The sequence below is a fragment of the Lissotriton vulgaris genome, chromosome 3_1 (assembly GCF_964263255.1).
Source record: "Lissotriton vulgaris chromosome 3_1, aLisVul1.2, whole genome shotgun sequence".
In the NCBI taxonomy this organism is placed as follows: Eukaryota; Metazoa; Chordata; class Amphibia; order Caudata; family Salamandridae; genus Lissotriton; species Lissotriton vulgaris.
In genome coordinates this window covers 1,431,140,039-1,431,156,493 of record NC_141689.1, presented here as the reverse complement: position 1 = coordinate 1,431,156,493, position 16,455 = coordinate 1,431,140,039, and the positions used below count along the sequence as shown (strand labels likewise).

The following is a 16,455-nucleotide window of genomic DNA, read 5'->3' as shown; positions in this document are numbered from 1 at the left end:
CACCAATGGGAAAAAGAAGCGCCTCACCCAGTAATGCAGCTGATAGAGGATGAAACGAAGGATAGCCACAATAACTACAGTGGAGAAAGTTAGATTACCTCAAAGTTAAACTACCTCAAACACAACAAGCTACCTCGCAAGGAAAGACTCAGACTGAAGACCCTACCTTAGCGAAGAACTTGCCAAAACAAAAAAAAAACAAAAAACAGAAATGGAATAAAAAGAAGAAAGCCAACACAAAGATAGACTGTTGGGGTTAAAAGCACCGGATACAACCAGATATCCTTTCAGAAACCAGCATAGCACTCGGTGCACGAGGGCAATGAAGTCTAATATGTAATGCCAGCATCCTTACTGCCAAAATTTAGGTTAGGCAGGCTTTCCGATTGTGCAATTAAGATATGATTGTTATGTGATGCTGCCAGGGCCCTTAGCGGCAGTGTGGACTTAATATTTTCAAAGTCAGCTGTCTTCGAGAGGAATATTATCAGTTTTTTCCAATATACTTTTTACTGCAGTGTGCGTGAGTGATGAAGTGTTTAAAACGGTCAAATCAATTTGAAGAGTAGCTGCTGCCACCATGAGATAAGTGGACCAAGGATTATTGTTATATTTGAATATATTTTGTAGGATACATTTCAAGGTGTCTGGCATCGCCGTGATGCATCTATAATAGTACTTTAAAAAAGGACCCTATGCTAGACCATTCAATGGCCTCCAGGCCAAATTTGAGTCTCACCAGAGGTCCCCTGGTGTAATAAGGCAACTTGAACATTTTTGTAGACTTTTTCCTGTAATTTTTCAATAGTTTTAATGAGTTGGCCCGGAAAGGCCTCGCTGCCGTAGGTGATTGCACATTGTAATATGGCCTGGAGCACTTTTATGATTGGGGCTTAGGAGGGGCTTTCAAGGGCTGTGTGCAATTGGCAGAGTCTGGTGGTAATTAATGCTGCCTTATCCTTTAAATGGTGCATGTGTGTTGCAGGAGCACTATTTACTGAGAACCATGTGCCCAGGTAGCTATAGGATTTGGCTCCTGTGATTTTTAGGGGACCAAGAGACCAACTGCAGCTTGTTTGTGGTAGCATCCTTCCGAATGATAACACCTTTGTTTTGGAGGAGTTTACTATCATCTTAATTGCTATGTTGTATGTGTGAAGAGAGTTAGGTGCTCTTTGGATTCCGATTTTGAGTTGTCGAGCAGAACAATGTCATCCGCATACTTCAGTATCGTGATCTTAGTTTTGCCTATTTTTAGGGGGATTTGATTGGCGTTTTTAAGTGCCCGGACATGTCTGCCGTATATAGATTAAACTACATTGGAGAAGGAACACACCTTTCCTTTAGCACTTGGTTAGTATTGATCTTCCTGGTTAACGCAGTGTCTGACAACTTGACCCTCACCCAAGTTCATGAATATAGTGATATAATGGCATTAAGCAGACGACTTGGTATACCCCCCACCTGGAGTTTGCTCCATAAAATACCTCTGTCCACCAAGTCGAATGATGACTAATAGTCCACAAAGCATGTGTAAAGAACTGTGGATTTCCAGCTGTTTGCCTGGTGTACAAGTTAGGAAAGAGTAGGAATATGCTACTTACCAGTATGCATCTGTTCTTGGCATGTAGGACTGCTGTCATTAATATCTGTGCATAGATCGCCGCCTAGTGTTGGGTCCGGATGATTGCACCTTGTTGTCCTGGAAGAGTCGTCGAAGTATCACGAGATAGGTGACTCCTTCCCTTGACTACAGTGCGCATGGGATTCTTCATCCTCAGATTGTTTTTTGCCATTGTGGCAGAGATGGAGATAGTAAAGTAAGAGATGGCCATGCAAAAGATAATGCTGCAGCTGCGACAGGCACCAGGGAGGAGGGCGGGCGATATGAATGTCAGCAGCCCTACATGCCAAGAACAGATGCATACTGGTAAGTAGCATATTCCGTTCGAGGCATGTGGGCTGCTGAATTCATATCTGTGTATAGACTGTATAGCAGTATCTCCTCTAGCGGTGATTACCTGTGCCAGCTGCAGCAGTTTGAAAAAGTTTTGAGGACAGCCTGGCCTACAGCAGCTTGCTGCTTTGTTTGCACGTCTACACAGTAGTGTTTTGTGATAGTGTGTATGGTAGTCCATGTGGCTGCTCTACATAGGTCTTCAAGAGAAATATTCCCTAGGAAAGCCATGGATGCCCCCATTTTTCACGTAGAGTGTGCTCTTGGGGGGGACAGTTAAAGTGTGTTTAGCCTTTTGATAACATTTGAATGCATTTAACGATCCATCTGGCTATTCCTGACTTTGATATTGGATTTCCTTTATGTAGTGGTGAAAAAGCAACAAATAATTGCTTTGTTTTCCTAAATGATTTCGTTCTGTCCACATAATAAACAGAGCTCTCTTTACATCCAGTGTGTGTAGGGCTCTTTCAGCTACTGACTGTGGATTTTGGAAGAACACTGGCAGTTCTATTGATTGATTAATATGGAAATTGGATATGACCTTTGGCATAAACTTAGGGTTTGTTCTAAGAACCACCCTGTTACCATGTACTTGCATGAAGGGTTCCTGAATTGTTAGTGCTTGTAACTCGCTAACTCGCCTGAGTGAGGTAATGGCAATCAAGAATGCCACCTTCCACGTTAAGAATTGCAGTTCGCATGAGTGTAGAGGTTCGAAAGGAGGTCCCATAAGTCTGGTAAGTACTATATTTAGATTCCAGACTGGGGAAGGTGGGTGTCTTGGAGGGGTCACCCTTTTAAGACCCTCCATAAAAGCCTTTATTGCTGGTACTCTAAACAGTTAAGGGTGTTGCCTGTTTTGAAGGTATGCTGCTCTAGCCACGAGGTGTAGTCTTATGGAAGAGTATGCTAGGTTGCATCTTTGAAGATGCAGCAGGTAACATATAATGTTCTGTTTGGAAGCATCTAAAGGGTTGATATGGTTATTGTTGCAGTAAATAACAAATCTCTTCCATTTAGCTGCATAGCACGCTCTCGTAGTTGGTCGTCTTGCCTCTTTAATGATATTTATGCAGTCTGAAGGCAAGTTAAGGTAACCAAATTCTAAGACTTTAGGAGCCAGATCGCTAGGTTCATATGATTGGGATCTGGGTGTCTGATTTCTCCATGGTTCTGAGTTAGAAGATGGGGTGCGAGGCACAGCCTTAGATGAGGAACTACTGAAAGTTCCAGGAACGTTGTGTACCATGGCTGTCTCGCCCATGTGGGAGCAACTAGGATCAGTGAGAGTGACTGCTGCCGCAGTTTGCGTGCCACCAACAGAATCAATCGCATTGCCTTGTGACAATGGATGAGGGAAACTGACGGCAAAGTACTGGAATTTTGAGTTTTCGTTTGTGGCAAACAGGTCTATCTCTGGGTGCCCCTACTGCCTGAAGAATGGTTGGAGAACTTGGGGGTGAATCTCCCATTCGTGTAGTTGCTGGCTGTGCCTGCTGAGCAGGTCTGCAATCTGATTGTATTTCCCTGGGAGGTGTTCTGCCAGGAGAAAGATATCTTTTGGAATTGCCCACTTCCATATGCTCTGTGCTAAGTGGGACAGTTGTGGAGAGTGTGTTCCTCTCGGTTTCTGGATATAGTACATTGCTGTCATGTTGTCCATTTGGATCAACACAGTCTTGCTGTACAAGTATTTTTGGAATACTTTCAGGGCTAGGAATATCGCTAGCAACTCTAGTTGGTTGATATGCAGTTTCTTTTGTTTGATTGTCCAGAGCCCTTGTACGGTGTAGTGAAGGAGGTGGGCTCCCCAGCCTGTCAGTGATGGGTCCGCTGTTAGTACTAGTTGTGGAACCGGCTCTTGGAACAGTCACCCCTTGGAAAGGTTTTGTGGGTTCCACCACTGCAGAGAGTTGTGAGCGCAACTGTCTACCAACACTAGGTCCTTTAGTTGTCCTTGAGCTTGGTTCTACTGCCGTGCAAGGCATTCTTGCAATGGACGCATTTGAAGTCTGGCATGGGGGACAATGAATATGCAGGAGGCCATCATGCCTATGAGCTGCATGAAGACTCGAGCTGGAAGAGAGTGTTGTGGAAGAAATTTACGAATGAGCATCTGCATGCTGGCTATCCTCGCTGAGTTTGGGTATGCCTTTGCCACTGAGGTATTTATAGTAGCTCCCAGATATTGTTGTGTGTGGGATTGGTGTAGATGCGATTTTGGGTAGTTTATGGAAAACCCTAGGCTGTGTTGCAGCTGAAGTGTTTGAGACATGTCTCTTGCACACTGTTGGTACGATTTTGCTTGTATCAGCCAATAGTCTAGGTACGGGAACACATGGATGTGTTGCCTCCTGAGATGTGCAGCTACTGCCGCTAAGCATTTTGTAAACACTCTTTGAGCCGTGTCACCCCGAAGGGGAGAACCTTGAATTGGTAGTGTTACCCTTCTATTGTGAACCTGAGATATTTTCTGTGAGCTGGATGGATGGGTATATGAAATTAAGCGTCCTTGAGGTCCAATGTTGCTAGGAAGTCTCCTTGCTGTAGCAGCAGGAGCACTTGCTGTAGTGTGATCATATGGAAGTGTTCCGACAATATGTATTGATTTAGGGGTCTGAGGTCCAATATTGGTCTGAGTGAACCGTCCTTCTTGGGAATAAGGAAGTATAGGGAGTATACTCCTGTCCCTTGGTGTTGGAAAGGGACTGACTCTATGGCCCCCTTTTCCAGCATGCATTTTGCCTCTTGTTGTAGCAGGGTGATGTGTTCTTTGGACATAGGACGGTGTCTGGGTGGCATGTTTGGTGGGGTAGAGGTGAGTTTAAGGCAATAACAATACTGGATAATTTGTCTCACCCACTTGTCCGTGGTAATTGCGTTCCAGACAGGTAGGAATTGTTGGAGTCTGCCTCCGACCGGTGTTAGGTGGTCTGGAGGTAGCGTGATGAAGTCACTGTTTTGTGGCAGTGGAGGCTCTGGTGTTATTGCCTCCACGTCCACTCCCCTTGTTATTGTTGCCCCTATAACCTCCTCTGTTGGAGTTCTTGTTAAAGGAACCTTGGGTGTTGCCTTTGTATGTAGATGAGGTCTGTGAAGTTTTGCCTCATATAGCTGCTCTGTATGAGGAGCGTCGAAAGGAACCTCTGTGTTGCTGAAACTGCAATGCACCCATTGATTTTGCAGTTTGTGTCTTTCTTCATTTTGTCTAGAATGGTGTCAACTGCAGGGCCAAAAAGGAAGTCTTGATTGACTGGTTGGTTAAGAATGGTGGACTGCACCTCGTTCTTAAAGCCCGAAATACGCAGCCATGCATGTCGTCGTAGTAAAACGCTAGTGTTAATAGACCTGGCTGCAGTGTCGGCTGCGTCAAGCGCACATTTGATGGAGGCGTTAGTAATACATTTTCTCTCCTGTATGAGGTCATTAGCTTGGTCTTTAAAAGGCTCAGGCAGATGTTTCATTAAGCTTTCAAGCTGGTCATAGTGTGCTCTGTCGCAACGAGCTAGCAGAGCTTGTGTATTCGCAATTCTCCATGAATTGGAGGCCTGTGATGCTACTCTTTTACCTGAGGCCTCTAGTATTTTGGACTCTTTATCAGGAGAAGGAGCCTCCCTTGTTGTCTGTGAGTTGGACCTTTTGCGTGCATTAGCCACTACCAGTGAGTCTAATGGTAACTGACCTCTGATATAGGTAGGGTCTGTAGGGGCTGCTCTATATTTCTTTTCAATCCTGGGATTGATAACCCGTGCCCTCGCTGTATCTTTAAATATATCAGGCGCGTGTTTTAATACCCCCTTTAGCATAGGAAGTGTTCTGACGTTTTTTTCCGAAGTAGGGAAAGTGTCAAATAAGAAGTCTTTGTCTATAGGGTCATTGTGCATGTATACGTTGCGGTACTGCGCTGCCCTGTCTATTAGTTGGTTGAAGACAATGGTGTCGTCAGTAGGTGACGGCTTTGTTGGGTATGAGGGGACGTCAGGGATGGGATGCGCGTCATATGGGTCAGTTGGCTCCCCCCCATGGTTCATTTTGGGGGTTAGGATCCTCTGGATAGTCATAATCATGCTGAGGATCTTCCCCTGTGTCGCCCTCATTGTCCCCATAGTGAGAAGGAGAGTAAGGAGCAAAAGGCGTAGTAGGCATAGTGGGATAGAAAGGAATGAAGGGTCTAGAGGGAGAAGTCCCAAAGTCCTTCTTCTTTAGAGGAATGGGGGAATGAGAGTCAGTGTCCAGTGGTCTCTTTTTCCTGTGTAGGATTGTGACTTTACCAGTCTCAGGATTAATATATATCTTAGCCTGGTCGTCTGATGGAAAAGTTCTTCTTCCACTGTCCGTGGCTGTGTCTTTGATTTCTTCGGCTTAGTCTGTTTTGGATCGACTATTGCAGAGGTCTTCAAACTTTTGTCGGCTGAGCCCCCCCCATCTAAACCTTTTTACACGTTGAGCCCCCCCCCCCCAAACACCACCACCTGACGAAAACATTCTGGAAGCTGTTACTCTGCATCATTGATGGCCATTTTCTCCTGCTGAGCCCAGGTCGTATAGGGCAAATAATATTAAATAAAGTAAGAGTGTTTAGTAAACTGATGGGTTTTTTTGTGCGTGTGCTTATTATAGAGTTCCAATGAAAAGTCTCCAAGAAACAATTAGCACAAAAATTACATTAGTGCTTTATTTTTCACATAAAACACAAAATTTAGGGTAGATTAGTAAAAACACTCCCAAAACACAGGTGAGGGTTGTGCCTGTTTTTCTCCACAGGGACAGCCAAGTGTGGATGGATTCTTGATTCAGCCATCCTTAGGTTGTGCTCCCCTTCCAGTCTTGAGCAGTACCTGGAAACGTGAGTGCTCACAAAATTATGTAATATATTTCTTGCAATTTTTATAGCACAAACCTGACCCAAAGGTATTGGAGCGCTTTACATGAGCAGCTTTTACATTACACAAGCACCCATTCATTTTTGTACGCACAGGGAGATGAAGTGATTTGTCCAGAATCACAGGATGTTGAGCAGGCACCAAGAATTGAACCTGGTTCCCCATCTCCACAGTCATCAGCTCCAGGATAACCTTGAGGGGGAAGGGTTCAAGAGCGATGCGAATGGCAGCAACCAGATGTTAAATTCAGCAACCACGAGGCAAAAGGCAACAGTGAAGAAGTGCTGTTTTATCAGCAAAGCTGAAGTATTTTGCAGCTTTATGTATACAAAATTTGTGGCACTCCCTGGCATCTTTCGTGCTGTCCCGTTCATTGGAACGGGACAGCAGGAACTACATGCTGATTGGGGGTTCTGAATGACTAGTCCAATCAGAGAGCCCTAACTCGAGATGGGGGTATGAAAAACAGGCAGGAATCATACTAACAATGTGGGACGCAACCTAGGGTGCAACTAGACCCGAACTTCGGGGGGGGGGGGCTAAGACTCCCAGTTAGGGCTGGCCCTGACACTGGTCGCACACAGTGTAACAGTCTTTTTGTGCGCCCCCTCCCCATTTCCTCCTTCTCCATGAATTCAATCACTACCACTCGCCAACAATGCACTTCCTCTCTCTATAGCCCCTTTCTGACAAACATAAAAAAAATGTATAGGGCTACCCGTAGTTTACTCACACTCAGTTCTGTGATCTGGATGGTACACGTTCTTTGTAGCAGGTACATTTATTTGAGGTTTTATAGAGAGCACTCCTATCGCCCACACTGCGCTGTGTGGGCGATAGGAGTGCCCATGTGAGTGCAAGGTGAGCAATGCAACAGTGTGAGAGTAGGGTGAGAGGAGTGAGTGCAGGGAGAGTGAGGTGAACATATAAATTTCGGTGCGGATGTCAGTGCAAAGTGGGACGAATTAATGTATGGTTAGTGATGGCTTGTTTGAGTGAGTTTGCAGAGTGAGCAGTGAGGAGGTCAGGTGATTGAAGTGTCACATGAGCAGGGTGAGTAGTGTGCTTGTGTTACTGCAAGGTGAGGTACTGAGTGAGCAGCGCAAGAGCATTGTGAGTGCAGAGTGAACACAGTGCAGAGTGAGCGGTGTGCTCATGTGACCGCAGGGTAAGTGGAGGGAGAACGATGTGAGTTCATGGCGAGTGGCATAAGTGCAGTGTGGTCACTGTGAGTGCAGGGTGAGTGTGAAAGTGAAGGGCGAGAATGAGGAGTGAGTTGTCTGAATGCAGGGTGCATTCCCATACACACTTGGTATTGAGGGCCGATATAAGTTAAACTATTGCTTTTATGGCATTATTCAGGGTCCAGGTATTACGGGTGGAGGAAATAAATATTGTGCTCATCCTGCAGCAAACTTCCAGTCTTGTGATTTGGTTCGCCAGCTAATTATATTGATGTCCCCGACGGTACAAAATAAGAAGACCGCTAAAGCCTATTTTCAGCACTTATCTGTGCATACTTAGAACAGCAAAAATAAATAGAAAACATTTTTAATTGTGTTCTAGGTCTGCCTGAACAATCCATGACTGATAATTAAAAGTAAGATTGAAAAGTCACATTACAAATTAATACAGACTATTTTAATTATAACCCTATTTAGTGTAAAGACAAGGCCTTTGCAGGCTCTTTAAACAACACATGGCTGTCACTTTTCTTTTGGTAACCACTACTTCATAATCTGTTTCACGAAATGCATTCTCACACTAACCCAGTAAAAAGTAAAATCCAAGCGAAAAGAATAGGCAGGGTCGAGGCCCAGGGGGTACGGGAACCAGAAAACAAACGGCCTCTGTAACCAGTTTACAAAAGGTATGTGAATATGCACATAGTCTTTAATGACCTGTGAAAAACTCGGGCGTGCTGGAGATAAGACTCCAGACACTGCCCAGCCGAGTCCACAGCAGATCGAGCTGCACCGCAGCCCGGGCTGAGACGCACGCCAGCGGGGGCTGAAGCCCTTTCAGCCTCATGGGGGTGTGTGCCTGGAAGCACATTCGAAGGTGAAGTGGTGGGATGAGCCCCCCAAGCCCCCCCCCTGAGGGGATACTGCGCCCCCCCAGGGGGGCGCGCCCCACAGTTTGAAGAACAATGGACTATTGCCTCTGGGTCGATACCCCCTTCTGTTTCGACAACTTTTGGTGGCTTATTGGTTTTTCTCGGCTCGGACCCTTTGGTCGCGTCGACGAGTGATTTTGGATCGACCAGGTTTTTTGGTTCGACGCGCTTTTTGTGCTCGACAGGTTTTTTCGGTTGACTGTCCTCTGTCGAGTCTATGACTTTTTGGGGATCGACCGGTCTTTTTGGAGCACTTGTCTTTGGTTTGATAGCCTTCTCCAGCTGGATCACAGGCTTCGATACGGCACTCTTTACGTCGGCGACCTGCTTTGGTTCGGCGACCTTCGGCACATCGGGCTTTTTTGGCTCGACGGCCTTCTTCGGGTCGACGCCCTTCGGCTCGGTGGCCTTCTTTGGCTCAACAAACTTTTTAGGTTCAGCGCCTTTTGACTCAACGGCCTTCTTTGGTTCAGCGCTCTTTGGGTCGACTGCCGTCTTCGGGTCGACTCCTTTAGGCTGTAAGGCCTTTTTCGGTTTGACGCCCTTCGGGTCGACGACCTTCTTGGGTTCTGGAACCTTCTTTGGGATCACGTTACATGGCCCTGGGGTCTCTGATGGCTTAGGTTTTGGTTTCGGAGCCGAGCCGGACGGCGGGGCTGGGCTGGCGAGTGTTTCTTCATATCTTGGCTAAGGCCTTTTGGCGATGCCTCGACCAGAGCCTTCGGTAACAGGGTAATCGGTGTTGGTGGCATTGTTCTCACGATTTGCCCCGGTGGGATCTCGTCGTCAGAGTAGTCTTCGACGGTGACGATCTCTAGGTCCGAATCTTCAGCTTCTGGAAGTTCCTGGTCATCATCGAAGATGTTATCTGGTTCCAGTGCCTGTCGCTGCATCTCTTGCCTAGCCGCCCGTCGAATCCGGATGGTTTTCTTCAAACGGAATTGGGCACAGGCTGGGCAGGTTTCTTACTTGTTGCATACCGAGTGTTTGTCAGTATTCGGAAGTTGGAGTGGCATTGTGGGCACCTTTTGAACTGGCTCCTTTCCATCGACAGCAGGCCCATGCGCGAAAACAATACCGCCGAAGTCGAAGGCCTTTTAGCCTTTAGGAATGTTTTGTTTCGATTCCGAAGTTGGAGTATAGGAATAACATCCGAACCCAATGGCGGAAAAAAACAAATCGAAGAATGGAGAAGATGCCCATGCGCACTGTAGTCCAGGGGAGGAGTCACCTATCTTGTGATACTTCAAAGACTCTTCCAGGACAAGGTGCAATCATCCGGACCCAACACTAGGCGGCGATCTATGCACAGATATGAATTCAGCAGCCCACATGCCTCGAACATTATGTTATCCAGTGTGGAGGAGTTGGGTTTAAAGCCTGTTTGACAGAAAGTAATCATTGCATTTTTTGTTGCCCAAGTCTCAAGATCATTTAGAATTGCAGCTGCATACATCTTGGTATCAATATCCATTAAGGCTATCAGGGGATAGTTGATAAGGTTCCATCTGATGCCCTTTTTAGGTCTCGCACCGGAGACGCAGCGCGAAGCGCTGTCGCAATGCGAGACCTATAGTCGTCGAGTCTGCTTTCAAGGGCTTGCAAGGGGGACAGGAGATGGGCATGTGAAGGCTGCATCACATACTCATGCGCTGCGCCCATCTCCTGTTTCCCTTGCAAACCTCTGTGGAGTAACTTTCACTTTTCCTCTTCCTTCTGCCATGGGCTCCACAGCCCGTCAACGCGCACCGTACAGGCGACTCCTAAAACGGGCTCCCTTGCACGAAGACCATCCCCCCACCCACCCAGAGGAAACGTGCAAACTTACCCGGTGTGGTGCATCATACACGCACCTCTAACGCTGTTCACATCTGCCAGCATGCAGCCCCACTCATCGGGCTGCTGTGCAGAGACTGTTCTTGGTGGCCTGCTCGGAGTTCCAATGCGAAGCTCTGCAGGGCTCCCTCAGCATACGGGAGCCCTGCAGAAACACACCCCACCTCTCGGACTTCTGAAGACTTTCACCACTACCGCAGGGCTCACCCTTACTCATGGGAGCCCTGCATGAACGAGCACGAAAGGCCTCTTCCGGCCACATCACAGGTCCCGCCCATGTCACGGGCAAGGATGCCTGACTTTCTGCCTTTGCCCCCGGGCCGCAACAGTGAATTATTGCTGGTTTAGGATTTAGTTAAGGGAAAATGAGAAGCTGCAGGCACTATTACTCATCACAGTAAAAGCAGCATTGTGGGCTGCGTGAAAGAGACCCGACCTCAGGCAGTCCCTTCAGCGATGCCAAGGATCGTCAGGGGTAGCAGCCACAGACCCTCGCTTGTTTATAGACGTAGGCTAACCAGCTTTGGAATCAAACTACGATCCCTAATGGCAGTCGGAAACATGTGATCTGTCACATGACTTCCGTCTGACTATTTCTAAACTTTTCCCAATCACTACAGTTGCTCTGAATCCTCCGGCTTCCTATCCCACGTGTGTTGCATCTATCGACAGTCGCATGGTTACCTCGAGGCATATTGAATACCACATTGTAGGACCCCTCATCCGAAGGCTGATTTATCAGGATATAAACCGCGGTAAGGCCAGGTTACTATTCACAAAGTCTTTTTTGTACTGTAACGTATTCCATCACTTTAATGACGCTGGATTGCATCTATATATCGTTTTTTTGTATTGTTTTTTCCAACCGTGGTTATAGTGATAAGACTGGAGTAGCAGGGGTATGTCATGCACGGTGCAGTGTTCTGGACATGCCCTGCATTATGGGCGGGGGTGGGTGGGTTGGTTGTTACGTGGGGTTGTGGTTAAACAGACCATACACGGTACAGGGTTTGGAGTTGGAGGAGGGCAGTGGCAGTGCCACGCTTGTTTAAGAGTTGGTGCGAGCAAAGGGCAGGTAACACCAATTAGGATCTCACGCTGGGGCAGTGGTTGTTTCCTGTGAATACAGGAATTCACATTTAAGGGGCGGCTGTGGGGACGTCAGAAGTGTAATGTTTCAGAGATGGGGCAGTGGGAATTTCACACACAGGAGCTTCATGTTTATATCCCAGGGGGAGAGCAGTTGGTATCATGATGCATCGGTCTGCAAAGGGCACTGTTCTCCACTTTTAATGTATTCAAATTGTTGGCCTGATGAAAATGAAAGGCTAGTTGGCCCTGCCATAATTTGAGCTTGTAACTTCCAGTTTAACCCCTATGCAAATAACGAACACTTGACTTATTAAGCCATCAAGCCGCCTTGCACTTTTAGTACCAAAGAAAATAATTAGAAAATATGTGTACTAGCAGGAATCCATCACCCCAGACTTCTTCCGACCCACTGGTTCTCCAATCCATGCCTTTATCTTGAGCTATGCTACGAATAAATGCAACTAGTTCTCCTTCCTTATTTTTATGTTTCTCATTTTCTTTGCCTCACTTCTCTTCTTGCTGTCTTTAATTGCATGTGTTCCATTTCTAAGGTTCTCATTGATTTTTCATTTACTCTCTCTCTGCCTCACCTGTCTGTCCATCTTCCATTTCCCACCATCTCCATTTAACATTAATTATCAGGTGTTAATAATGCCTTGGTGTTTCACCTGGCACACTCTCTATAGGAGAACACACGGCTCTATTCTCTTAGAAGTGCGGATAAATATAGCGCCTCTTATGTTTTTACTCCGACTTTAATGGCTCACTTGCAAGCAAGGAGAGAACCCCAGTACGGTGCAGACCCCATGTGATGCACGTGAAGTCATATTAGGTTAATGGTAAAAATGACTTACAATAGTGACGTGGAGTATTGTACCCTGGCTATCCAGACCAACTTTTAAACGTCCAATAGAAGTAGAAGAAAGCCTCATTGTTACAATATGCCCGTATTTTTTTGAGTCCACAGATTAAATCCAACAGCAGGTATAAAATCCAGGCTGGAAATCTCTAAACGTAGTGAGTTTGTATATTTAGAACTGCAGGTGGCAAACTGGATTAATTTGACTTTAAGTAAATAGAGTTAACCTTGAACATAATTCTATTGGGAGTTTTAAAACCTTTTTTCTAACAAGCATTTGCAATGCAGTAGGTCTCGCATTTACACAAGTTTAAGCTATTGGCATTGTAAATGACAAAGCCTTTTATTTATGTTTTAAAAACAAATGCATTGTCATTTGCAATGTCAAAAGCTCAAACTCGCGTAAATGCGAGACCTATAGCATTGCAAATGCTTGTTAAAAATTGGATACAGTACTGATCCTCTCCAGCTGTCGGGCGATTGATGGAATTTAAACAGATGGTAAACAATGAGGGAAGTATTGCAGGCTATAGTGCTAAATCTTCTTTGAACAGTTGGGCAGGGAGTCCATTTGGGCCAGGTGCATCTGAAGCTCGTGTTTTACGTAGTGCTTTTTGAATGCTGTTGGTCATATACATAGACACAGCCCTTTCAGTCATCAACGGGGTTTGAAAGTTAGAGTGGAAAAACTCTTGGTTGATCGACTACATATAGCTTTTTTACTTGCGAGGTCCACATGGCTTCATTGATGGCATTACTCCCTATAACTTCCTGGCATGTTTTTTTTTATGTGTCTCAATAAATCAGCCTGCTTATGCTTGCTTATTATTGAATAAACATATTGCCAATCCTTTTCCCTAGGCTGATTTTTTTCCTGCTATTCAAATTACTTATGTTGTTTTTTTGCGCCTTGAAGTTCCAATTTTAGTGCAGCTTTCACTTGTTCGTTCTGGGTTTTCTTGAGTGCCTTCGTAAACTTATGAATAAGCCATGAGCTAGTCAGTATAGATTGATTTTTATCAGAAGATTTTGACTGAAGTCATCCACGGCCTGGGCGGGAATTCAGTGATTTGTGGATGCCCCTTGTTATAGATGCCCATTGAGTTAATAGGTATTCACCACTTTGGGCCTGCAGAGACTGTCCAGTAATAGCTTTCCATGATGCTAGTTTCTGTGGATTGACTAGGCCCCATTTTCTTCTCTGAAGCGTCATTGAGGGAGGTGCCAGTACCTTATGGCCTTTGCGTTTAGGTAGGTGAAGACTAAAGATTGTATGGAGAAGAAGGTGAGTGCTATCATTTGAGGGATGCATTTTGAAACTCACAAGGTGGTTCACAAGTTTTTCAAAGACAAAAAACGTAATCGATAGAGCTTATCACCCTGAAGGTTTTCAAAAGCTGTGTTGATGGCTCAAGATATTAGCTATAATCTGTGCAGACTTAAGTCCGTGTTTGCTTAAGATTTTATTTAGTTGTGTACTTTAGGAATTTAGAGGTGGGCAGTCGGTGTTGAATGCTCCTAGCTATTGCAGGTTGAAGTTACCACAAATTATGGTTTCATGGTTTACATGATCTTCTTGTAGCTCGTGCTGAGCCAAAGCTGTCAAAGTAGATGTTAATCAGGAGGATCTTGATTCGGGAGGCAGATGTCCTGGGACTCTCCAGTACAAGCGTTTTGAGCTGGAATTGAGGTTATTGTTATTTTCATGTTCAGATTAAGGTAAATTGACACGCCTCCCAAAGATGTTTTTTTCTTTACTATTTGGTAGACCACTGGAAAGCCAGTGATTGTTAATAGAGTTAGTGACCATGTTTCTTGTAGACAGAGTACGTTGGATGCAATTAACAGGGATTTTGCTGTATTTAAGCTTAAAAGGTTTGATAGCCCAGCCATTCCATGACAGAAGAGTTATGAGTTTTTGTGGCTCTGATGAGCACTTCTCACTGCTAGGAATAAGCTGTTTCACTGGACAAAATATGAGGCACCCAGTTCCAGTTGGATTGATGTTCTCCCCCAATTTGTCCTGTTGCAATTTTCCTGATGGGGCCCCTTGCTCATGAATAGGTGCAAACTACATGTATGTTATCTAACTTGGTCTGTGGCAGAGCCAGGTGGAGAAATCAGACCAGTGTGTGCAGAGGGGTCCAGGCACCTAGCATCACCCAGCTACTCATTCCAATTTTCCTCCTGTAGTCGTCCTCCAAGCGGTAATAACCCTATTCCTCTTTACCTGTAGAAGGATGATGTGTCCAAGGGTGGGCAGCCCCAGGAGGTCGTGTGGAGCAGCCTTTTGCTCCGCCATGAGGAGCATCATCACCCGCTTATGAATTACCATCTGGCGTCTCTATCAGAAAGCATGTTTATTTTAAAGACTAGTGCCTTATTTTTGGCAAATAGGTTTATTTATTGTTGCTTTGTTTGACCCATCTTTATAAAATTCAATTTATAGCACTGGCAAAACCAGACCAGAAAGAAGGATGTAGGCTCTGCACAACTTATTGCTTAACTGCAATTGGGTTAAATATGTTACCTACTCCTTTTACAACTGTTATAGGTTCTGTACCGTCAGATAGTTCAGTTAATTGGTTCACATTCAGCAAAATGAGAAACTAACCTGCTAGATGTAGTGGGGTAGAATTCCTTCCCTGGGTATCCCGACAGTTAATGTTTTCTGGTGAACATAACTTTTGCACTCTGGCCAAGCACCCCTTTTTGGCAGCATCCAGTAAGGCAGCATCCCCCCGTAGTAAGTCCTGTATGTCAGTGTCACCTTCTTTTACCAAGTCTAATGGGGTGTTACCATCTCTGTTCTTTTTGGTTGGATCCGCTCCATGCTACAAGAAATAAAAAAAAAAAAATACTGATTAAAAATTATACCAGTTGCGCTTTAAAACAGTCTAAGTAAGGTGTAACGACAACCTCTGTATGATGCGTTTCTCCTAAATTACATTCAAATATAACATTTAAACTGAATCTTCAGTACAAAAATGAAATTAGTTCAGTGATATTCCTAAATAACAAGCTATCGGACACCATGAATAAGGTGTGCTGTGAACTTCAAAAAGCTGTATTACTGGATGTCTCATTGTACCTAGTACAAATTAAATGATTAATTACTTGTAGCCCTGATTGTGCATGATAGGGCTCTTCATTGAAGTAATAAACGCTAGAAAATCCATATATGTCCATATAACAGTTCCAATATTCATATGTCCATATGAAGTGGAGCATCCTTCAGAAGCTTCCCCAAGACAGTTATTTTCCAAAATATAGACTATGAAATGCTCAAGAGTCCATTTAAAAAAATGCACTGCAGCATTAGAAGTGTAAAACATGCAAGACTGTCTCAGACTGTGAAAAAAAGTTGCCGCCTGATCGGCTTACATTATGAAGTTGTAGAGGACAGACTGCAGTGACTTAATAGTCAAAGCACTTCCACAACCATGCTTTATCTCACTGGCAGATGTCTCCTTCAGGCAGTCCTTTTCTTGCAGTAAAAGGAATCAAGGACTAAAATAACAAAAATTAACATTAAATTGAAATTTGGACACCCATGATAACCCATCGGGGAAGGCAAACTGGCTATTTATGACTCCAGTGAAAATTCTAACAATGCAGAACCAGATCTACAAGTAACCATTTCTTATACATCGTAGGCTTTTTACTCATACTTATAAACACTAGAATAGAATAGAAAGCATCTAAGATG

The 16,455-nt window shown here is 44.9% G+C and overlaps 1 protein-coding gene across 1 annotated transcript in view; it reads right to left on the bottom strand.

Moving 5' to 3' along the window:
- Window positions 1-16,455, bottom strand: part of TNKS (tankyrase) — a 700,580-nt gene that overhangs the window by 277,912 nt on the left and 406,213 nt on the right. The window contains exon 17 of the mRNA XM_086961923.1: window positions 15,361-15,580. Coding sequence (XP_086818049.1) covers window positions 15,361-15,580 — 220 coding nt within the window. The remainder of the gene's footprint in view (window positions 1-15,360; window positions 15,581-16,455) is intronic.